The sequence below is a fragment of the Rhamphochromis longiceps genome, linkage group LG12 (genome assembly GCF_057381845.1).
Source record: "Rhamphochromis longiceps isolate RC_006_pf linkage group LG12, R_longiceps_female_GT1.1, whole genome shotgun sequence".
Taxonomy (NCBI): domain Eukaryota; kingdom Metazoa; phylum Chordata; class Actinopteri; order Cichliformes; family Cichlidae; genus Rhamphochromis; species Rhamphochromis longiceps.
This window is the reverse complement of record NC_140568.1, coordinates 4,265,960-4,290,688: the sequence shown is the minus strand read 5'-3', so window position 1 is coordinate 4,290,688 and position 24,729 is coordinate 4,265,960. Positions and strand designations below refer to the sequence as shown.

At 40.6% G+C, this 24,729-nt stretch overlaps 4 protein-coding genes across 4 annotated transcripts; 2 read left to right on the top strand and 2 right to left on the bottom strand.

Annotated features, from left to right (window-relative positions):
- The first annotated feature begins 2,071 nt into the window (after positions 1-2,071).
- Positions 2,072-8,616, top strand: hnf1a (HNF1 homeobox a). Its single transcript, XM_085424411.1, has 10 exons — positions 2,072-3,154; positions 4,177-4,376; positions 4,481-4,661; positions 4,822-5,024; positions 5,231-5,373; positions 5,455-5,596; positions 5,674-5,862; positions 5,943-6,049; positions 6,129-6,213; positions 8,080-8,616. Exons 1-10 carry the CDS (start codon positions 2,856-2,858, stop codon positions 8,208-8,210), a joined length of 1,680 nt encoding a protein of 559 aa, XP_085280537.1. The 5' UTR covers positions 2,072-2,855; the 3' UTR covers positions 8,211-8,616.
- Positions 8,617-8,649: 33 nt separating this feature from the next.
- On the bottom strand, positions 8,650-11,849 carry lg12h12orf43 (linkage group 12 C12orf43 homolog). The gene is made up of 6 exons (XM_085424412.1): positions 11,700-11,849; positions 11,366-11,396; positions 9,710-9,808; positions 9,528-9,610; positions 9,355-9,442; positions 8,650-9,263 (listed from the first exon to the last, which is right to left on the bottom strand). The coding sequence occupies exons 1-6, from the start codon at positions 11,827-11,829 to the stop codon at positions 8,909-8,911; spliced, it is 786 nt and encodes a 261-aa protein (XP_085280538.1). The 5' UTR covers positions 11,830-11,849; the 3' UTR covers positions 8,650-8,908.
- Positions 11,850-13,387: 1,538 nt separating this feature from the next.
- unc119b (unc-119 lipid binding chaperone B) lies at positions 13,388-18,995 on the bottom strand. The gene is made up of 5 exons (XM_085424409.1): positions 18,633-18,995; positions 16,090-16,203; positions 15,488-15,596; positions 15,222-15,394; positions 13,388-15,137 (listed from the first exon to the last, which is right to left on the bottom strand). Exons 1-5 carry the CDS (start codon positions 18,865-18,867, stop codon positions 15,025-15,027), a joined length of 744 nt encoding a protein of 247 aa, XP_085280535.1. The 5' UTR covers positions 18,868-18,995; the 3' UTR covers positions 13,388-15,024.
- Positions 18,996-19,140: 145 nt separating this feature from the next.
- On the top strand, positions 19,141-22,646 carry pop5 (POP5 homolog, ribonuclease P/MRP subunit). The gene is made up of 5 exons (XM_085424410.1): positions 19,141-19,347; positions 19,424-19,566; positions 19,841-19,990; positions 21,746-21,829; positions 22,088-22,646. Exons 1-5 carry the CDS (start codon positions 19,328-19,330, stop codon positions 22,195-22,197), a joined length of 507 nt encoding a protein of 168 aa, XP_085280536.1. The 5' UTR covers positions 19,141-19,327; the 3' UTR covers positions 22,198-22,646.
- Positions 22,647-24,729: the final 2,083 nt, after the last annotated feature.

The following is a 24,729-nucleotide window of genomic DNA, read 5'->3' as shown; positions in this document are numbered from 1 at the left end:
GAGAGAGAGCTAGCGAGCAATGGCTCACTAATGAGAGATGGACAGCGTGGATTGTATCTCATTACCAATCAACATAGCTTTGAGTTCTCCAGAGAGGGAAAATGCAAGCTCTAATGTGTGCTGCATGTGTTCCTTTTTGATAAACCCAGCTTGTGTGGTGGGGTATTAGTCACAGCGGTATCTGAGCTGCTGGAAATCCACACACAACTGCCCTCTGTCCGTTTTGGTGAGGAGTTTCCTCTGAATAGTACAATGGGACTTAATTACAGGTCACTGGCATGTCTCAGGGAGATAGAGGCAGCTCTGTTACCCTTCCAAATACAGTATAATGCCATCTTCCCAAGGGTGGGGTGGGGTAACAGGAGCTCAACACAAAAAGGTGCTGATAGGCCGAACCTGAGAATAGTATTAGGTGATCCAGGCAGAGAAAGTGAGCATTTTACAGTGTAAAGAGAAAAGAGGAAAGATAAAAGACTACATTAACTCTCAAAGGTTTTCTCCTATTCAGTTTGCCCTCTTTCCTTTCCAGTTCAGTTCCAACTTAGTCTTCCTGCCAACTTATGTTGTCAAAAAACAAGAGGGTGGATTAAAAAAAAGAGAGGGAGAGAGCGGGAGAGACAGGGGGAAGGCAAATCTATGGAAACAATAATATTATTCGAATTCAACAGCCGAACAGTTTAAAGTTTAAACATTAGAGATGGGAATGGTGAACCACTTTCAAGTTGTCCAGTATACCGGAATCATATTTCTCCAAGCATATAAATTTCTTTATCAACGCACAGATGTCAAACTCAGCAGTGATTTCCAAGCCTTTGTCCATCTATAATTTCCACAAAGAAAACTGATCAAGAATTAATAAGGGACTCAATAAAGAATAAGATCTATAGTCAAAAATCAATAAGATTATATTCATATCAGAAATGCAAAATGCAGAATTTGCATAGGCCTACTGCTGTATTTTAAAAAAAATGTTTTGCATGCTTTGCATAGAATTTCAGCTTTGCAGCTGACGTGCACGTTTTCTTTGTTTCATTTCATAATGTGCCAAATATGCAAGCAGCCTGGTTTAGCAGCACCCTGCAGATGTGCAGGGTTGCACTGTCGTGCTAAAATAATCACGATGGCAGCAGTTGATGCTCTAAAAGCTGTAGATTTGTATACATCGTTCAGCATTAATGGTGCCCTCACAGGTGCTCTTGGTTACCTCATGCCATGTGCAGTCATGCGCTCCCTGTACTGAACTGCACGCTGAAAACACACCAGGTGGTCTCTCTCCTCAGTTTTGAATTTCACAGCCCACAGGAAGGTTTTCCACTTCACTTGAGGCTGTCTTAAAAGCAGTAAGGCCCAGAGAAGGCAGCAGTGTTTCTGGGTCTTGTTTTTAGATGCATGGCAGAGTTGAACTTTTATTTGTGGATGCATGATGACTGTGTTCACTGGCGGTGGTTTTCAGAAGTGTTTCTGAGCCCATGCAGTGATTTTTCACTACATAATTATGTCTATTTTAATCACAGACACTCGACATCAGTCTTTGTCCTTATGCACAAAGAATGCAGAGATTTTTCCCAATTTCACTGAAGAGTTTAAAGTAAGTTGGATTATTACATAGTTAAAACACGGAATAAAATACATGCGGTCTAAACCCCTTCCCATATTTACTTCTACAAGATTCATCACTGGGGTGCTCTTTGGAAATTTTGCTAACTAACATAATTAAATGTAAGATATTAAAACAGGCGTCTGGGGCTTTTTGCATTACACTTGTCCAATTTCTTGTTGCACTTTTCTTAGCTCTTTCTGGGATGTGCTGCTGGAATCAGATTAGAAATAAGCACATGTATTTCAAACAAGGGAAAAAAAAGAGAAAATCTTGCTCCTTTTTTTAAAGTTTAATTTGTGAAATAGTCACAAGTAGTCGATGATGTCCAAAGTGTTTGACTTGTGCACATTGATTTAAAAAAAAGGGGGGGGGGGGGGGGAGTACAGTGTTAGAGGTCGACCTTAAAGCACTCTCTCAGTAAATGTGGAAATGTTTTAGGAAACTGATGTGCCAACTTATTCCTTTCTTATTCTTTGTCCTTTCTTGTCTTGAACTCATGTTCATGACAGAAAACACTCCACCAAGGCCCCTAACATGAAGCAACTTCCTGAAAGTCTAATGTAAAGATAACACAGCAGCGCCCTCTCCTGGCAGAAAAGACAAATCAAACTTTGCTCCTGCTTAGCTGATCTCCTGCTCCTCCGTGTATTATTGACTTATTTATTTCTTTATATTTTACATATGCATTAACAAATAAAATGTATGGAATAAGAAAAAATAAGAATGAAAAATAAGAAAGAAAAAAGCCCAAAACTATTTTTCTAAAATGTCCTTTCCGTGTGAGAAAAAGCTATACGTAAAAAGCTCCCAACTTTCCAAGTCATGTTTTCCCCCCACTGTCTTATCAGTTTTCTGCTCTGAGAAGTAGACTGTGGACTCTGCCAGTGCAACACCCCTCATTTTTATTTATTGTTTTTAAGATGAACTTTGGTCCCTGCTGAGGACTGAGGGAGAAGGGACAAAGTTCACAGGGCGCACGTAAGGAGGAGGGGGTGAATAGGAGGAAGGTTAGATTAAAAGAAAATTGACCTTTGAAAGCAAAAACAACAAGTGAAAAGCTAAAACCGGACAGCTCTGGACACATCGGGAGGATTCAGCAAAGGAAAATGAAAGTTTACTTTCTCATGAGCTGAAGAGGGACTGCAGATATAAAATAATGCGGCCTGGCACTGGCTGTGTGGCTGTCGTTTGAGCGTGGTAGTGCACATGAGAGCAGTTTGTTTGCGAGGCAGTAGTGAGGTAAGACATAAGACTAATGGAGGTAGAGGAGAGGGCTGAGGCAGCCAAAGCGGGGCCGAGTCGTCTGACGGCCCTGCAGGAGCAGCTGATCTGGGCCCTGCTGGAATCTGGACTGTCCCGGGAGGTTCTGATCCAAGCCATGGGGGAACTGGAACGAAACAGGGCAAGTGCTGGCAACGAGAAGGGAGAAAGGGGGGATGGAGAGAGCTCAGAGGAGGGAGAAATGGATTTCCCGCCACCTATATTCCGAGAACTGGAGAAGCTCCCTCCAGAGGAGGCGTCCAAATTGAGGACTGAAGTCGAGCACCTACTGCAGTAAGTAGATCCTGGCACTTCTCTGGAAGCTTAATGGCAACAGCAACAATCATCCTAATGTCTCGGTAACTGCTATTCTCACTCAGCAGCTTTTCCAGTAGGACCCGGTCGGATAAATTCTGAAAATTGACAACATCCTTGCCACCGCTTCTGATTCTCCTCGTCTTTGTGTTACCTCCCGTGTGTCAAAACCACACACTTGAGAGTCGAAGCAATACTTTACGCATTTACCTGTTAACACCACTATTCCTATTGTCTTCTTACACTCTGTCCCCATGTCTTTACCAAATCCTCCCTCCTTGCCATGCTTCTCTGACTCTCTCTCTGCAGTCTGGCTCTTGGGCGAATATAAAGAGGGTTCGTCCTTTGCTAGTTACTAATTACCCACCCTCATCATTATTCCCTGACCATTTCTTAATAAATAAGCCAAGAGCCTGAGGTGAAGATTAATAGAGCAGAGCTAGTCATGTGAGACTGTGTTTGCGCAACGCATGAGTGATTTTTGTCCGTTCCGTTTTAAGGCCTGATCCTGAAAATATGGAACACAGACATATAAACATTGGACATTCTGTCATAAACATTAAATGTTTAAAAAAGTGGGGGAAAAGCTCGCTCTAAATAGGATTGTTAAAAAAAAAAAAAACCCAACTAATTTTTGCCGATACCTTTACCAAAATGTTTGGAAGCTGTTTGAGACTTTCAAAATAATTTGGTGTGTCTTTAATGACGTTTTCAACTTGATAATTAGGAAGTGTTAAATTAGGCTTCATAAATCTTTTACATGTTTTCCATTCCAGTGATCTGAAAGGGCTGGACTTTGTTCCCCCGTGCTCTCTCTTATCTCTCTTTGTCAACAAACCTCTCTTTGTGTGGTCATATTTTACATCCCTACTGATGTGACAAACTGCCTGGTTAGCACTTCTACATATACTGGTATCTGTTAAGGAAAAGTCCACTAAATAAAAATGCACAAAACTATAAGGTGGGCCGTTTTTAAGCTCAGGTGTCTGTCTGTCTGACAGTGAGGATCCCTGGCATGTTGCAAAAATGGTAAAAAGCTACATGCAGCAGCATAACCTACCTCAGCGGGAGGTGGTGGAGTCCACGGGACTCAACCAGTCTCACCTCTCCCAGCACCTCAACAAAGGCACGCCCATGAAGAACCAAAAAAGAGCTTCTCTGTACACCTGGTATGTCAAGAAGCAGTGCGAGATCAGCCAGCGTGAGTACACAAGCCGTGCTGGAGCTCCAAGAGTGCAAAAATAAAAGAAAAATGTGAGGTGTTTAAAAACAACAACAAAAACCATGCTAACTTTTTAAATGTAGAATTTACCAATGCCAAACGTGGCCTTGCAACTGTGAAGGACCAAGGGGAGGACACCAAGAAAGGACGGAGGAACAGGTTCAAGTGGGGTCCAGCATCCCTGCAGATCCTCTTCCACGCCTACGAACGACAGAAGAACCCGAGCAAGGAGGAAAGAGAGGGGCTGGTGGAGGAATGTAACAGGTGAGACGGGATTTTGATTTTGTGTTCATTTATCTTGTTTTTATAGGGTTGCTGTGATTGATCTAAATTCTTGGCATCTGATCATATATTTCTATAGATTTATAACAATTAACACTTGTAATAAAGATTGTAATAAAGAGAGTCTGATTTCCTCTTTCAGGGCAGAATGCCTCCAGAGGGGCGTGTCTCCCTCCCAGCTTGCTGGCCTCGGCTCTAACCTGGTCACTGAAGTCCGAGTGTACAACTGGTTCGCTAACCGTCGGAAAGAGGAGGCTTTTCGTCACAAACTGGCCCTCGACACGCCTTTCGGCAGTCAGACTGCCTCATCCTCCAACGCCAACCTTCCACCCAGTCCCGAGCACGGTAATAACCCATCCTCATGTATGGAAATTTGAGAGGGAAATCAGAATGGCTTAGAGACATGACTCTACTGGTTGTGCTGCTGGATGCTCATATTTACCTTTATTCTATTTAGACTTGGAGCAATCGACCAAAGTCAGCTGTGATGTGTGTAAACCACGAACCTTATAAATGTTCTGGGACTGACTGGATGATTGTTGTTTCCCCAGGTGTGAAATACAGCCAGCACATCCCATGCGACACTGTGAGCTCAGCCAGAGGCAGCGGAGGGGAGAGAGTGGGGCATCTCATGGTGAGTCCAGTCCAACTGGAACCAAGCCACACACTCCTCGAGACCCATAACCCCAAGCTGGTGAGAGCTCGTGTCCGGATCCCTCGTGGTTCAATATGCTAAATTACCAGCTGCCCTAAACATGCCATCCTCTGGTTTCAGGTGTCCAGCGGTGGGCCACTACCCCCAGTAAGCACTCTAACCTCCCTGCACAGTCTGTCTGCCTCACCTGCATCCTCACAGAGCCTCATCATGGCCTCAGTGCCCAGCGTCATGAGTCTGGGGGAGTCCTCCCTTCTCATTGGTAACATTGGTTCCCTTTATTTCCCATTTTGTAATAAGGGGAAAAATTCTCAGACCAACGTCAATGCTGTTTCACAGGTTTAGCCTCCACGCAACCTCAGACGGTGCCTGTCATAAACAACATGGGAGGCGGTTTCACAACCTTGCAGCCCATCTCATTCCAGCAGCAGCTTCACGCCTCTCCTCAGCCGCCAATACCACAGCAGCTTCAGAGTCACATGGCTGCCAGTCCGTTCATGGCAACCATGGCACAGCTGCCATGTCACAGTAAGACTGCAGTAACATGAAGACTAGAGCTCAACATGTCATCCCCGAGTAAAGATTCATTCATCTGTTTGTCGTTCCAGTGTACAGCAAATCGGATTCGCCCCAGTACCACCCGTCCAGTTTGCTCTCGCAAGCCATGGTCATCGCAGACAGCAGCAGCCTGACCAGCCTCACTGCTGTCAGACAGGTACTGGGACTGACCAGAGCTCAGTCTGTTCAGAGCATCTAGTTTTAAAACCTAAATCATTGATTTTTGTTTCGGGCAGATTCTGACCACAGACCCTGAGGAGCAGGAAGACGCACCTTTACAGGAAGACTCTCTAAACATGCAACCACACTCACCTGCACCAGGTACAAAGATGTAAACAGCATGTAAATGTAGGGACTGATAAAGGGATAGAGATTGATGATATGATGTTGACAGGAAAGTTGGATATATTGCAGGAGACCAGAGCTCTTTCTGTCACCTGGATTCACTGACAATCAGGAGAAACGGTCCCACGAGTTGATCAAGGGTTCATATGAAAGGGGTGATGTTGGCAGGGTCTGAGCAAACTGAAAGGGGCGTTTTACAAATCATGACTTCCACAAAAAAATGATTCACTGGAATTAAGACTGATTGTGCTATAAATCACCAGATTATCAATTTTCTGCAGCATTCATCTGATCCTTTTAATAACAGTCGTATTTATATTTATAGATCTTTAATCACCATTTGATACCTTTCTCATTCCCGTCACAATGTGATGCAGTTTGCACTTCAGTCGGTGGGTTTAATAAGGCACGGCTTAACACGCCAAACATTTAAAACTTATTCATCCAGCAGAATAAAACATGCTGCGAATAAAAGCATCAGTAAAAATGTGAAACTGAAACTCAAAACATAACCGGCTCCTGACAGTTCGAGTTTTATTCCTTCAGCTGGAGACTGGGTGCCGTTTACAGCTTGAGAGTAAAGACTAAATATAAAAATAGAATTCAACCTTAGTGGAAATTTGATATGAGGTCTTGAAAAAATAAAATTGTTGTAAAATTGTTTAGCGCCGACAGGAATAAAGTTGCATGTAAAAATCTATATTTACATATTCATTATTACCGATGCTCCATGAACTTGTTCATGCATGGAGATCTGCCTGATTCCAGGGATAGTGATGCTATTTTTGGGAGATTTGGTTGGTCAGGTGGTCCAGGTAAGGTTCACGGCATAAGATTAGATTAGATGAAACTTTATTAATCCCTTGGGTGGGTTACTTCGGGAAATTCAGTTTCCAGTAGCACAGCAGCGACAGAAGTTGCGTGTTACAGATACAATAATGGGGAATGAGAGTAAGGATATAAGCATAAGTTACCATGGCAAAAAGTGAACCACATGCAGTACAGAACACCCAGAGTTAACCCTGAAGTTATCTGGATAAGCCAAAATCTGGCTTCATAGTACAGGCCTCAGGTGGAAGCAAACCAAGGCCATGAGTATTGGAGGTGGATTCAAGATGTTCTACCGTGCTGTAGACAGGAAGAAAAATGGATTAGGGGTGATCCTGAAGGAAGATTATGTGAAGAGTGTCAGACAGGCTCACGAGTTTGAAGCTGGAAATCGAAGGGGTGATGCTAATGCTTTGGAGAAGATGGTTTTGACAAAATAACAGGAGGCCGAGCTGGTGTTAAGATTTTCATTGGGAGTGAGCAGGATGGACAAGATTAGACGCTGATTAGATGTTGAAGATGGAGCTGCCAGGGAGGAGGAAAAGACAAAGAGCACAAAGAAGGTTCATGGATGTAGCGAAGGAGGACGTGCAGAGGGTTGGTGTGACAGAGGAGGGTGCTAGAGGTGAGATGGAGGCATATGATCTGCTGTAGAAACCCCTAAAAGGAGCAGCTGAGAGGAGACCATGAAAGCAGACGACTGGTTCAAACACTGCACAAAGCCAAAAGCTGACATTTACCCATTACATGGTGCATAGAGCAAGGCTGGCTACGGCGCATAAGCCAACAGGGTGGTTAGCTAGTCCATCAGAGATGTTTCATTATTTACTTCTTATCATGTGTACATCAATTGACTGATATCAGCAACTCTTTTTTTACCTTCTACACCTTCACAGAAAAGAACCCAAAGATAATAGACTCTCAGATGTCTTTGTAGCCTGATCCTCATAAATGTCCCAACACAAACACTGTTTTCAAACAATCTGAAGCCTCTTTTCTTTTTTAAATTAACAGTTTCATCCGAGAGCCTCGAGCTGTATCCTTCCTCTCAGGCGACAGAAAGCCATCAATCTCACCTCCTCTCACCGTCTCCGACAGAAATCAGCTCCTACATCCCTGCACAAATGGTTTCCACAGCACAGTAAAAGAGTCTCCTGACTGTCAGCTGGATTCAGGAGTGAATCGGGACGTATGCCATGTAAGCTTGGGGCCAGTACTACAAAGCAAGTTCAAAATACCCAAAATACTGGCTTCATCCACCCCAAGATCAGCATTCAGAATAAGTAGTCACCCGAAAGCTGTTATGAACTTGATGCGTCAAACCAGGGTCTTTCCAATCTAGATCTGACCAATCAGAAACGTGGACAAGCAGTGCAACTAATTTTACAAAAGAAGATAAAACTACAGAAACACGAGCAGGTAAGGTCTGCAGTGTAGGTTACCATGAAGATGTACCAAAGTAAGAAGCAGGTCGCCTTCGTAACACTGAAAACCCAGAGTTGCACCTGAGCGATGACACTGTTTGACTCAAACGTCAAACTGTCACTGAAACGAGGACACAGGAAATTCACTCGACACAGAAAATCAACGGAAGATTAACACTGACGTGTATTTTTTTATTCAAATATTTGTAAATGTTTTAGAATTTAAACAAAATGTAAACTGATCTGAAACTTGTCATCAGCATGTTACCTGCATTTTTTTAACTCACCTTGAAATATTTTCACTTTTTTGTTTTAACATCATTAATGACAAAGTAAAGACCAATCCCAGCTTTTGAATAAAAATATTTTAAATCTTTGAATTCACCGTGGCAGAAAGTCATTTAAAAAATAATTAAAAATCAGTGCAATGCTTCTTCCTCTGCGTTTTCTTCTTGCCTCTTCTTCTTCTTTTTCAGTTTTACTTTGACTTGCATGTGTTCCTGTTCTGAGTTTGTGAGCTCACCATTACTCTGAGCATCAGGAGTAGAATCTGAGTCCACCTGTTCCCCATCCTCCTGATTCTTCTTCTTCTTCTTCTTCTTCTTCTTCTTAACGCGGCTCTCTTCTCCCTCTGTATCTTTCTTCTTCGTCTTTGTCATTTTTACCGAGCAAGGAGACTCCATCGAAGGGGGTGAGAGCACCAACGAGGGTAACAGATCTTTGACAGACACCGCTGCCTCTTTCAGCCTCATTTCCATCTCATCATCGCTGTCGCTGAAGGGCAGAGAGAGAAAGAATGTCATACGGAGGGAAATAAAAATGAATCAATAACACAAGGAAGAAAACATTAATAGAGATGAAGAACCTTGAGCTGGGAGCAGGCCGACGCCTTACGGGGGCGGGAGGATCTTCAGCTTTCTTTCCTGGGACTGATGTAGAAAACAGACGAAATCCTAGAAGAAGAAAACTGTCAGGTTTAAAGAGATGAACATAAGTTCCCATAGAAACAAAATCTTCTTAAAGAGCCAGAAACTTTACCTTCCTCCTCCTCCTCATCATCTTTGTTACATTTAGCTGGTTCTAAACAGGATGAAGTTTGAGGCTTTATCTCTGAAATACAACTGACAGGCAAATATAATGGTTAATAAGATAATCTTATGATTATCAATTATTATAAACAAAAGGGGTTTTTTTTGTTTTTTTGTAGCCAGAGTCGTTACCTGTCAAGAAAGTGTCCTAACTTTCTGGCAACATGCGTCTGGAATCCTGGCGTGACCTGGAGCTCGTTGCCATCATGTTCATGGTCAGCGACAACGAGACTGTTATACAAAAAAACTTTATGAAGCTTATTTTATTTCTGACATTCATATAAAAAAACAAAACAAAAAACAGATACCTCTGTACTTGCCTACTGAGATAAAGGATCTACAGCCTTTTGCAAAAGTCTCGAGCCTCTGACTCTGAACTCTCAGGCAGATTTTTCTGCCCTTTCTTTCAGTAATCTGCAGGAATATTTCTCCAGGCTTCTTGGAGGACATTTAAAGCTTTTTGGATGTTTCTGCAAGATTCTCTCACACTCTTTCACTAATGTTATGGTCTGGCCTCAATCTACGACTGATAGTATCCCATTGTGTGTTTTCTTAATTATGTAAGTTTTACTTCATTGCCAATTTTGACAAGATCCCCAACACCACTGCCCAAAACCCCCAAATCCTCTGTATAGACACTCACTGCTGTACCTCTCTCCTGACCTCCTCCGTACATATTAACAATTATTTAAACAATAAAATTCAAATTTGGATTCTTCCCTCCATCAGATCTGTTGCCAACGATTTTCAGTCCAGTTCTTGTGTAATTTAGCATGGGTTCTTGATAGCCACACTTCCACTGAGACCATTTGTTATAAGGCTTCATGAACAACAGATGGATCAACAGAGGGGCATCACTCAGGTCAGGTCTTTGCTAAACGTTTTCCTGTTTTTAAGGGCATAACTTTCAGATACTGTTCATCTGTTGTAGATATTTTTAGTTCTCCATTTGTTTCATCTACTCGTATTTTTTAAAGACACGCTATGAACCATGCCAAGTTTTTGGCCAATAACTTTTTAGTAATCACTTTGTTGGCGTAAAAATATTATTTTGTGGCTGCCAAACTGTGTTTTCTTGGGGATTTTTCATAGTTTCAACTAAAGAAATGGTAACAAGTAATGTGTTTTTGTGACAGGCTGCTATTAAAGTGCCTAAAGACACAATGTTGTGTTAATCAGTGTTAAGTGGCTCAACAAACAAACAAGGAAAGACAACATTCCTTTGAAAATGATCAGGCACAATGACTGAACTGAAAGTGAGTGAAAAAGTAACCGATGTCCAAAGAAACACTGAAAGACCTTCTGAAAAGCCCGAAGAACTATTGCTCAAGACTACTTTAAACAATTCTAAGCAAAATATAAAGAAATCAGGGTTGGTTCGAGTTAAAAACATTAACTTGAACCAACAAATTATTATTACGCAATGCGAGATTAATTTGCAGAACAGATGGATAGTCATAGCTTACAAAAACTAATTTTAAGTACATCTGGGGGTTTTTTTTTTTCACATTAATTGAATCTAATATCATTACAATTTACTGCTCACATTGGAAAGACACAAAGTTCACATACAGAGCTTTTGTGCGTGAAACAACAACAGCGTGTTACATCTTTGTGGGTCAAACAACCAAATCTGGAAATACTCTAAACCTTTCATACATTTTCCCTCCTGTGCAATAGTGAAAGGAACAACAATGTATTCTGTTGGAACATTGAAGCAGTTTTCACACTTGGACGGATATTTAACACTAAAAGAAGCAAATGGATATTTTAAAAGGTAACACTTACCGCTTTGACTCTTTCACACTGGCATCCACATCTTAAAACACAGAGAGTTAGTGTCTTTAACAGAGCTACACTGCAGCTGATTAAACCCGCGCACTGTGTTGATTTAGCAAGCTCAGGGGCTAGCTAAAGCTGCGCTATGCTCTTAGAGTCTTACCGTAATGTTTATTTGTAACCAATTAAATAAATTTCATTAGAAAATGTTACTGACCGACAGCTCTTTATGCATGGACTATAAATATTGTGGAAACTTCTCCGGGGTACCTGTTGGGAACGGCTAGCGGTGCACGTATGCTAGCTTGGCCCCTCGGTTCAAACAGAGGAGGCAAACACTAACCTTTGCTTTTGACAGCCTTCGTCTCCCAAACCGCCTCCTGACATCTTTTAAGTACTTCGTCGTCACTGCTGCTGGAGTCGTCCGAAACCCCAACCATCTTTTTAACGGGGGCCGCCATGATGAAACACATGTGCAGCTACTAGTGTTGTGTTTTCAGAAGAGGATTCTGGGTAATGTATTTTGTTACCCAGGTGAGAAAAAACCCCAAAGCGTTCTCAGACTCATCACTACTTTCATTCCGTTTTAAGAAACGGTGGTAAATCAAGGTTAAATATTATTTTCAAATTACTTTTCAAATGGAAATCAGAGTTACATTTCTGGGTCCTGTTTTCTTCCTTTTTCCTAGAGTCACTATCAAAACTATTCAGTGGGTCATGGCATGTTTGGGGTTTTATGAGGTGTGTTTATTTTTGTCTCAATATTTGGGAATTCTGTGCAGACCCACATTAAGTAGGACACATGGTCACTCTAACTTGGACAGGTCTCACAAGCACATCACCTTGTATGCATTTTGTTCAGCAAACTTACAATGTGATATTCAAGTTTCAAGGTGGAAAAACAACATCCCTTATAACTCATTTATATTGAGACTAAGAGAGAGACTAGTCTTGGCACACCTCAGAACAAATGTGAAAACATCACTTTACCCTGCAGGTTGCATAGAACTTAATCATGTATCATGTAGTGGATAAATCGACAACATGATACAGAGAGTTTACTGCAATTTAGACAAAGCTGCTCCTTTAATTTCTCAAGTGCAATTAACACGACTCAGAAAGAGAAGCTCCAGGAAATGTCAGTAAGCATATCCACCATCAGTAATCTAGCATGGATTAGTGACAATCTGACAAGAGAGGTTGCAATATGTGAGACTGGGCAGTGCTGTGTCTGATTTGGTGATGTGCAGTATAGGAGCTCCACAGAGGACTTTGTCATTGCTCATATTTCAGACTTTCAGTACAACCCTGTGATGCCACCTACAAAGACTGTGCAGTGTTTAGCTCTAGTAGTGATGGCAGCAGGGGGGGGAGTAGTACAGAGCACTACTTGATGATTTCATAGAGTGATCTGGAAGGAACTGTCTCCTGAATGTGAATAAAACCAGAGAGATGGTGATGGGCTTAGCATCTGCCCTACTGGAGCACGGGCACTTTCTCTAACAGACTGATTCAGCTCTACTGCCAAGAGGACAGAAACAATTAAACTTTCCCACCACATGTTATGATCTCTTGTAACACAATACATCTGCCTGGCACAGAGACATCTGTCAGATATTAATAAAATATTAATTTTAAAGAATTTCCAAAACATAGGGTAAATAAAGTACTTTCCATCTCATTCATTCACCCATTTTTTTATTTATTTACAACAAATTGGATAAGATGAACATTAGCAAAATTAGCCAATATAAAAACTGGTGACCATGCAGCAGGTGACAGAGTCCAACATAGGAAAAAAAGAGAAGGGCACAGTTGACAAAAGGGTGCCTAATGTGATATCCCATTTGTTGTGGGTATTAACGGACTGCATAATATGTTGTCACTGACTCTTCCTCACTGTAATCATCCTGTTTTATAGAAGGTAATGCTACAAGAATACAGAAAAAGAACATCAGGAGGCAATTTTACATCCCTTCAGCTTTCTGCCACGAGTGGACAAGAAAAGGAGACTTCTGCACATTAAAGGTGAAAAAAAAAAAAAAAAAAACTGGATTCAAGGCACATAGAGTCAATAACAGTACAGTAGGAAGAAGTCCTGATGTGTGTATGCATGACTGAAATGCAAATTAACAAATACACTTTAAACAACCATTTGCAAGGTTTCATTACTATCTCCTGCCTTGCAGGTTTTCATTTCAGTAACATAAATTCAAACAAAACCCAACTATGAAGAGAAATCCACGTTTCACCTGGAAATCACTCTGCAAGTGGAGCCCAATTTCAAACTCTTAACTGCTGCCGTTTTGAATAAATTACAGACAACTTTTCAGCATAATGCAATTCAGAGCATCACAGTAAGTAAGGTATTCCTTCTAGCAGGACTGGCATCACATGAAATTGTGCACACTGGAAAACTGGTGTAAAATTTGAAAAAGACATTCGTATACAGATGGGTTAAAATTTGCACAGTCACCAGTATCATCGGTCAAACAGGTCAATGACTGCATCTACCCCAGTGCCTCATTAAAAATAGATCCAACTACCAAGTTACCTCCCTCTGTACTGTCAAGTTGTGTGCTACTGTGGTATTTCATTAGTAAACTGAGAAGGCAATCTCAAAGGAGAAGAGCGTACTAACAGTTCAATAGGTATACCACATGTTTGGCCAAACGCTGCTAAAGAGTGGGATTCACAGCACTGCTGTGACAAATAAACAAAGGATGAAAGAACTATGCAATTGTACAAAGAAGGCAGAAAAACACTTCTAAACATGGACGGCACATAAAAGAAAAACATTTAAAGTCTAGTAACTAGATCTATCCCACAGTTTTCATAGAACAAAGACATGGGAAAACTTTTGTTATAACAATCTAACCGATTGTAGCAGAATGAACATCACACCTGGAATTATTTAAAAAAAACAACAACAAACAAACAAAAACAAAACAGGAAAAGGGAGAAGACCATTTTCGAATTAAGGGATATTCTACCAAAGAAGAAACTGGTCATCTTGTACTTCATAAAACGGACACCAAGCTTAAATATCTGACAAACAGTAGCAACTGCTCTCAACTCACATCTGAGGAAGAATCAAACAAATACTAATGCTACATCTATTGATAAAACAAGACCGAAACACCTACATAATGCTTGTTTTTCCATAAAGGAAACACAATTGTCACTTGCAAAAGGTAGTTCAGCTCAAAAATAAACAAACTTATTACATCAGTAATTAAATGAAAAACTAACGTAGTCTACAGACGTTACCACTATAGATGTGTTACTCAAAACTGTCCCTTTCCAGCAGAGACAGCAGGAAATTAAGGCAAAAGTGTTCAAGCAGTTACATTACACATGTATGACAATCCAAAAGGAGAACAGAAAGGTTTCAGTCAGATATAACAGCGAAATACTGAATTAAACATTCTCTCGGACTCCCAGAAACTGAGCTCTGTTCGGTACTGATGAATTGATCCATGATTTCATATGAAGGCAGATATGGTTGGGTTTTTTCCTGCTTCTGTTCCTTTTTTTAAACTATGGTGCTTTATTCCGATAAAGAGTGAATACTTCTGTCTCTGCCCCATTTATTGAGGGGCACAATCCAGAAAATCGGTCTCCTGGGAGCTACTGCATCCTTTTTAAACACGCCCCCCCTTCAGGTATTACAGACCACCATTGTAGGCATAGTCTGCTTTGTTGTGCATGATGAGTTTATTATCCACAAAGTAGAAACTGTCTGATCTGGTCTCATAAGGGTGTGCCACCATTTGACGAACTAGAAAAGGAGAAGAGCACACCATCAATTAAGAAATAAAGATATACAGATCTGGTAATATGAACAAAAAGGAGCAGAACTTACTGAGGTCGTCAGGAAGCTGCGGGAACTCGTAAATGTGTTCACATGTGTTGCAGCTGTTAGGAATGCAAAAACCGAAGTCAAAGTCGAAATTCTTCAGAAGGCGTCCCTGAAAGTAATGCCGCTCAATCATACGGAAGCTGTTAATGGGGCGGTCACCCACTGTGAACTCCACTCTGCAGAGAGGGGAAAAGAGACAAATTAAGAAACTAAATAGACACCCGAGGCTGATCGTGATGCAGTCACACTGTTGTAGTCCATTTACTCACGTCGCACCAACCGTGCGGAGTTTTAGGAAGGCTGGTGTAAACTGGTATCTGACAAAACGCCCCGCACTGGTGTCTGGATCGCCACCCTCCTCTTCACTCTCCACGGGTCCTGACACAGAAGACTAATTCAGCTGACTGGCATACATGCTTTACTGTAGTGCTTGAAATATACATAGGGTGTCTCTTTTCAAGTTATGATCATCCATCAAAAGGCTCTGATACAACTGAATGAGCACAGTTTGAGATGGTGGCGTCAAATCAAATCGGCATTTAAAGAAACAAACAAAAATCTAAATACATGCAGAGGATGCGTTACTAGTGAAAAGGGGAAGCAATAGTGCTTAATCGTGGGTCCTTCTTTTTAGACTTCATGTGTTTTGATAGATTTACATTTGAGATAAAAGTAAGGATACCAATACACAGCTGGGCTGCAGCTCTCGTGCTTGGTGACAATTCATCTTTTTAAATGCATGATAACTAAACAGCTTTAACATGTTTGCATGGATGTATGATCATTTCTGTTATTCATTCAGGTGTGTTCTATATTTTTAAACAATTTTAAGCTTGGTAACATGCAGGCAAATTTTGAGTGTATCACTTACCGCTGTTAGGAGGTTTGGCGATTTCAAAGAGCACTGTTCCTGTCTCAAGATCTCTGATTTTGAAACGTGTGAAGTCAATGTTGTAGATATTATCTTCAGGTCTGCAAAGATAGTCTGGAATGTGGAAGGAAAAAAAGCAAGTTAAGCCAAGACAATCAACTTATGCAGTAAACGTGAGGGAGTTTAACCCTCTGCAGTCAAAGTGATCGTGTTTAGTAACACTGATGTTAACTTTTGCCTTGTTCCAGAGTGGGGTAAACAGACTTTTGGAGAAAAAAAATGTAAATAGTTTTTGATGTGTGACAGTTTGAATGGTTATTTAATTTCATTGCTGATTGACAAGATTTGGTGAAAAATTTAATGAGAAAAAAAAAAGAAGCACATTCTCATTGCCTAGAATTAAGATTAGTGTTATCACCGTTTGTGAGCTTAGACGTCAACTAGCAAACAACTACTAGAAAATAGAGGTCCCCTTATTTAAATTCTTCTGTATTGAGGTTTCTCATTTGATGTCATGTTCACATTTTAAGAGATTTATCTGCCTCATTGGATGTGATTACAAGCTATGTTTGCTAAATTGGATGCAAAGAAGGTGCTGCACCAAAAACCTCCTAGTGATTGCTTTGGTTTCTAGCAGACTGTCATAGCTGCCTGACGTTTTTCAAATTTGTCTGCAAACACTTGCAAACTACTAGCAAAGCAGTAGTAAAAGTATGACGCAAATGGAAATGGAGACGATTGGATTTCAAAGTAAAAGCATGTGGCTCTGGAGGCAATTTGGATTGGACTTTTTTCAGTTTTACTACAGCTCAGAGAGAACCCGACCGTTGCTTGCAAGGCCTCAATGATCAGTCTCTTGGTATGTGTGACTGGGGCTTTAGTAATTACTTAATCAGATACTACCACCAACCTCCAGCAACAGATCAGGGAATACCATTTTTTCACATCATGACTGGAGTCTGCATTGTCACCATGATTGTCACACATCCAAAATAGTGAACACGTTAACGACATGTGGTTGCGCAACTGAAAAACCTCAATATAACAACTTTGTGAAAGTCACACAACTGTTTGGAGCACAAAGACTGACCTTTACTTAGAGAACTGAGACAGCACTTAAGGAGCAGTCAGGCTTTCAGTATCTGTTTTTCTGGCTCCTGCAAACTTCAGTAATGGTGACTAATGCTATAGAAAAAGGTTCTAGTGTTCAAACAATGGCAGTGAGATAGAGCAGAAGTAATGTCATTGTTGTCTGGGTGAGAAAAAAGCTAAAAAACAACATTAGTCACTAGCTGCAGCTGTAGTCAACTGGGTGTCCGATGACAAACCATGGGATAGGGTTCAAGCAGGTTACTACATGGGTGAAGGTGATGACGGTTAGGGGAGAAAATGAAAGAAGCCAGCAATCCAAATGAATTACTCATTAAATAACTGTGTGGGAAGTTGGTCCTTTATATTGATGAACACACAACAGGCACCATAACATTCAGAATTTGTTCCAAATAAGACATGACCTGGGAGAGGAATCCTTATGTTTAGGAAGCCGGTAGTAAGGACTAATGTAAAATATCACAGCATTACAGTGTGTGGAACAACTGCACAGACGAACAAAAAAAAAAGCACATCAATACATAATTACACAAGTTTGTTCAAAACAACAAACTGCATAAATATAGGAAATGCTCCTCCCAGAGATCGAGTTGTCTCCTTATGTTCTAATGAAGCCTTGTCTTAATTTTCTTTTTTAAAAATCAAGGCAGGAAACCCAAGCTGAATGTATTCAGTAAGATTCTCCTTTTTGTGAAAAAGGAGTACAGCCCGAGAAACGTAAACTTCTACCTACTGCTGTTCAGGTACAGTATCTACATTATATGTAGAATTTAAGATTATTTCATATCGTTTTTACATACTGTACATAAAGCCAAAGTGTTGTAATTACACTTCCCACTTTGTTTTTGTTTTCTTAATATGAAATCATCCACTTGTGTATACTTTACACATAATAAACTAAAATCAAAACAAAGGTTCAACTGATCATTAACTCATTAACAGCCGTGTCAGAACCGAAACTGTGTGCTTTATAATAACTTACTTAATAAACGTGGGTGAGTAGAAGATTCTAAACCTAAAAGTTTAGTCACTACACCTCCAATTGGGAAGAAATGAGAAGAAACACAACAGTACACGTATCTGCCAAACACACTTACTAAAACAAGTTGTTAAGATAATAATAGGCTTTTAGCTGTTTGACCTCCCCAAGCCAGCGTGGGGTGCCCTAAACAATGCTCGCTTTGGGGCTTCAAAGTCCTACTTGCACCCTTGCAAAACCCCCAAAACCCCCAATGAACCCGTGCTCGCAGAATCACCAAAGTAACACATGTAGTATTTACCTTATGAACACATTTAGAAAACGTACCCTTTGGTCGACTGCTCTCAAACTTCTTTTCTTAACGTTAGCCACAATTAGCATAGTGCGTAGCTAGTTAGGCGATCAAATTTCGCCGCTTTCAGCAATGCGCAACTTTACGTTGCCATAACATTACCTTCCGTAACAGCCCGGAGCCCGAGGACATGGTCCGGGGTGATATCTCTTCCTAGAGCCCGGAGTTCATCCTCTGTGACCACAGGCCACTTCTCCGTTTGGCTGCGCCTCGACTTCAGCTTCTTCAGCATTCCTCCGCCACTCTTTCTGTCCCTGTGGTTGCTCTCCGTGCCGGTGTCTGCGTCCTTCGGGCCCTTGCTGACTGTTTGTAAAGGTTTGTTTCGGGAACCGTTCATTTCGGACAGCGCGGCAACAATGAAATGAGGAGCGGAGCCTATGAATTTGGGAGCGATTTAACAAACTAGGAGGTAATCTCAAGATGGCGTGAAACGTGTTAGGGAGATGGTAACGCGAGGTTGTGATTGGCTAAGATCGATGGAGGTTGCCATAGTTACCCCAGGGGTGTGAATGGTTTAATTTCCGGGCCTTTCCGTTTCCTTATGAGCTGCTTGCGTTGTTTAGCTTTTAACACACTGGAGTGATCTGATTTGACGACCGTTTTATCTTTTCTGAAAGCCACCTATCTACCAGTTCTTCCGCTTTTGAAATATATTACCCTTTAATTTTTTTTGTTCGGATGTGTTGTTGGGCCCATGTAAGTGTCGAATATACATTACATCTTTCCAGCGTGTGGCGCTAGTGCGCTCGTCCGAGTTTTGTTGACGGAAGTTCCGACGGAAGTAGAGTAAAGCAGCGATGGTGCGGCTGAAGACGAGGTAAAACGTGCCATTCGTATACTGTTTCCTCTAGCGTGTGTGCTCCTAGTTTCTGACGCTACATATTCTACCGCAGGTATTTACTATGCGAAGTCAACGTGTCGGACAGGAGCCAGCTGTTGCTGCTCGACGACCGAGCAATTATGGTGGCAGTGAAGGCAGCGGTAGCCCGCACACATGGGGACTATGGGGCCGCTATGTGTAGCATTAGATTTTGTGGTAAGAAGTTTTAGATACTTTCCAAGGATCAAGCGACAACACTTGAAAATACCAGTGAAAGTTGTTCAAATAAGCATCAGCACTAAAGTAAATTTTAAAATGTATTTAGCTGTTCGTAATGTTTGCCTGTGGAAGCTGGTCAAGCAAAGTTAAACGAAATAATAATAGTCCCAGCCCTTTGGCTTCTGGGGTGACGACATTCTTCTTGACATCGTGCTAATGTTGCTGGAATGTCGTTTGACTTTTAATTTTTTTGTCTTTTCCCCCCTTTTAGTTAAATATCTGAACGCTCACACTGGAATAGTATTTCTACGTTTTCCCAAAAGGTGTTACAAACTCCTGTGGTCTGCATTGCCTTTCATTACCAGTATTGAAACTCGTGGGCAAAAAATTCCCTGCTTTCTAAACTGTTTGCATGTAGGAGGTAAGAAAAAACTGTAAACTAATATTCCAGAATGAAAAATACATACAGTACTGTGCAAAGGTGTTGAGCCACTCATTGTTTCTTCAAAAAATCTGAAATAGTTACACTGATTTATTGAAAAGTGTGCAATCATAAATTTAAATACTGCATATAGGGCAAAAACAGAGTTTGTACAATTCAAATGAGTTTGAAAATCAATACAGGGTTTGACCACCTTTATTGTTCAACACAGTCTGAACTATCTGTCATTTCATTAAGTAGTCTTCAGGAATAGTTCTCCAGGCTTCTTCATGCACATCCAAAGCTGTTCTTTGGTTGTTGGCTGCCTATTTTTCCTTTCTTTGTCAAGGTGATCCCACACTGCTTCAATGATGTTGACTGGAGGTCAGTCCATGACTTGTTTTTTTTTTGTTTTGTTTTGTTTTAATCCAGGTATGCTTTTACTGCACCGGCAATGTGTTTGAGATCGTTGATCACGAGGAAGACACTTTCCAGATGGTATTGCATGGTTTATCAAAATCTAATGCTTAATCTCCTGTGTTCAGAAGATCCCTCACACCACAAACCAAGATAGACTCCATCATGTTTTACAGATGGCTGTAGACACTCACTGTTGTACCCCTCTCCTAACCTCCTCTGTACAGTTTGGGGGGAAAAAAATCTACGTTTGATTCATCACTCCATAAGACCTGTTGCCACTGACTTTCAGTTCGTGTGTAAGTTGACAGACTTCTGGTTGTTTCCCTTCATTAAGAACTGCTTCTTGACAGCCACTCTTCCACTTAAATCATTTCTAATGAGGCAGTGAACAGCAGGTGCATCAGCTGAAGGTTCAGATGCATCTTTCAGATTCTGTGTGAGGTCTTTGCTGGATTTTTTTTTTTACTATTTCTTAAGGACATGACTTTCATATACAGCAGATAGTTAATCTGCTGTAGATAGTCTTTTAGGTGTGCCACTTCCTTTTTTTGTCACCCAGTTCTCTCAGTTTTTTAACAATGGACTGCAGACCATGCTGAGATATACCTAGTTTCCATCTTACAACTCTTTAGGAATCGTCCTCTTAGTGGAAAAAATACTATTTCCCACCCGTCACATTGTTATCGTTGGTATTTTTTCATAGATTAAACAGAAGAAGTGGAAGCAAATTATGTACAGTTTAAAACTGGTTCTTTGCTAAGTTAACATTTATGTGTACGCCACTGGTGAATACCTTGAGTTAAGTGCTGTGGTGTGAATGAGACACGGCGGGTCCAGAGATCACAGTTTTGAGCCATTTTATTCATTCCAGCTGCAGCTCTCGGCTGTCAGCCATACATGCATCACACCACAAAAACTCACAACAAACCCCAGTTCCCCATGTTTTAAACTCGGCGGGCATGATTACGGATACCATGCAGGTGCATCCGCACGGCCCCGCAGACAACGCCCCACCACAAGTGCTTTTTTTTTAATACTTGAATGAATCATCAGTCGGGGTTAAGAAACAAATAAGCATTGCTCTGAAAATGGTCAGGTAGAAAGACTGAATTCACAATAAGTGAAAAAGCAACCAAGAAAAGCCAACAACAAAAAACTTTGAAAGACCTTCAGAAAGCCTGGAAAATTATTGCTCACGACGATTTTAAACAATTATAAGGAGGTCTGGCTCCTTGGAAGGAAAATAGAAAGAAATTAGGGGTTGCTCAAGACTTTTGCACAGAACCATACATTTTAACTACATATAATTTAAGGTGAGTTTTTTGTTTGTTTCAGGGACAATTAGAACATGTCAGAAGTTTCTGATCCGATACAACACCCAGCAGCTCCATCGAATGCTGCCTAAATGTAAAAGCGAAGGTAAAGAATTGATTTGAACACTAAATTTTGCAGTTTTGGTCAGTGTGTTTCTTAACACTACACTAATATTATCCTCATAAAGTTGTAATGTTCTACATTTTAACTTTCGTCTTAAATCATATAGGATGTGATCAAGCTCTTCAGTTGTAGATCTTGTAGTTCACTGAAGACAACAAACATTTGATCTTGGGACAACAAACACAAAATGAACAAAAAAAAAAATGCAATTTGACGGAGTTCTCCTCGTTTCATTTGCAGAAGAAAAACGGCAGGTTCGCAAAGCAATTCTAAGCTGTTCCCTAACAGAAAGCAAGGAAGCATTTGAAGAGGATTCAGAGAGTGAGGAGGAAGAGGAAGAAGAGGAGTGACTTGACTACATGCTGGGGCCTGTGCTCAGGTTCAAGTAGGATGCCTGGTTGTGCTTGTTTTTTGTTGTGACTGAAAGAGAAGTCTGTATGAAGCATTTGAAGAAATTGATTCACAACTGCAAGAATACCTTGCAGCAGGTTCTCAGTGCTTTTGTTACTTTTAACCCCTCCACCTCCTTTAGATAATTCTCTGCACTGGAGGGACGGTTTACATGGATAACTTTGGGTTGCAGAGTGGTCTGATGGACTGTCTTGAGTGTCTTTCATCAGCAAAGTCATGTGTTTGATCACATGATCATAAGTTAGATAGTTAAATAAAACTGCATTTACACAGTGCGACACAGTACTATGCTCTCCTTCTGAAGAGTCAGACATTTAATTTTGTGTGTTTAATTTGTATTGGTTCCTTTTTTGTCATATTTGTAAATTAAAGCCATAGTTTGAAGATACAGTGTTTGTGATGCTGTTCCATGTACTTCACATGCTCACATAGACCATCTGGGTCATATAGGCAATCAAATACGCACTTTCATAATTTTATTAAGAATATACCATTCATTATATAGAAAGATGTTCTGTAGTACGTATACAAAATTATGGATACAGATACATACAGCAGGCTGTATGTAAATCATGACATCACCCACTGGTTAGTGACGTCCAGAAAGATATACTACAAAAGTTCAACACAATGCTTTGCATTAGCTAAAAACCGCAGTGGAAGAGATCGGGTATCACAATGATGGCTATCAGCTGTCTAGGTTAAGGTGCGTTTTCTGCCTCGGGCTCTGTGCAAACTTAAACAAAAAGGTGCATTCAATGTGTCGTGACGGTGCACAAAATGATCCCTGTGAGCGCCGCCTATTCTAAAAAGAGATGTGGTCAGATGATGATGATGGGGGAAAAATAGTGATAAAATGTAAAAGAACATGAAAAATACAGTAAAATACAAGACTTGCAAAAACAATGAGCTTAATGCTGCAGAAAATTGTTAGGTTTGAAATTTAGTGCACAGAGAGGTAGATTAACCTCCTAGGACCTGGCGTCCACATATGTGGACATCACATTTTGGGTTATTTAGACCAAAATACTCAATTTTGCTCTACAAGGGCCTGATATCCACTTACGAGGACATTATACTGCTACTGTTCTATCGAAATTTTAAACGAATATCCTCGTATGTGGCTCTCATTTTTCTTAGATACAAAAATTAGGTAAAAAAAATAATAATCTGGTAATTCGTTGTTTTTACATTCATCAGGTCCCAAGCAGCCCAAATATCAAAGAGAAATTAAAAATGCATGTCGTGGAAGAGTTCAGGTCTTAGGAGGTTAAACATTTTAATTTGAGTTCATTATTTTGATCCTGAGTACGCTCTCTGCCCTGCTGTTTATTTCGAAGGTGACGGCTGCAAGTTAGAGCTCTGAAGCTTAAAACTGGATCTATTTAAAAATAAAAGTTTCCATTGCCTGATGAAGAAAACACGAAGACTAGACTGAACAGGTATTCTTGGTGTGTGTTCTGTGTTCTAGTAGCTGCAATTTCAGCAGCGCAAAGGTCATCTTAGTGTTTTGAAGAGCGAGTGCTGGGGCTGAATGCAAACTGTGGACGGAGCATGCTGTTAGGCTAATGCCTTGTAACTGGTAAGTCATTAACCAGTGAACAAGCCTGGGCTAAATATCCAACTCCAAAACTGACCATGACTTATAAAATTAACTTATTGTTTCCTAAATCTTAGTTTCTACATTTATGGTCTTATGAGGTGAGGCCCCCACTTTTACCCCTGTGCAGTATCCAAGCTGCATACTTAGATTTGTAGACAAGGTCTTCCTGTGATCCCATGTACCCATCTGAAAACTAGAAGGGTTTTGTACATTGAAAATCTTAATGCCAAAACTTTGTGGCATTAAACACTTAAACTAAACTTTTCAGACAGGCATTTGGGTAATGTTTTTGGGTTCTGGTTTATTTTACTTGGTTAATGTGTCTTCATTTTAAAATTTAACTTTTTTGGAGAGGGGCAGAAACAAAGGCTATGACTAGTTTGAGGCCCTAGTTAAATTGAGGGTCTGCACCAAGGCCCAGTATAAAGGTAACACCAATTATTTACACCATCTGGCTCAGCTACTCCAGCTGACTCCATTAAAAAAAAAGAACCCAAAACAAACAAACTATTTAAAAAACACGAAGTATGAAGAAAACAAAAGTATACTAAACTTATTTTATCACCCCAAATCCAATAAACTAATCCTAATCTGACATGGACGTTATTACTACGTCTCCCATGATCCCTCGCACGGGCCTCTTTACTAAACAATAGTGATGGGATTTCCCCCTCTTTTTTTTGAGAACCGGCTCTTTTGGCTCAACTCACTAAAAAGAGCCGGCTCTTTTGGCTCCCAACCGGATCTTCAGGTTGTTTTGTTGCTTTAATTAATTTATTATTAACAATAATATAAAATTGTGCACAAAATGAATTCCTAATGTAAAAAAAACCCTGTGGTTTTATTTATATGTTTATATATAAATATA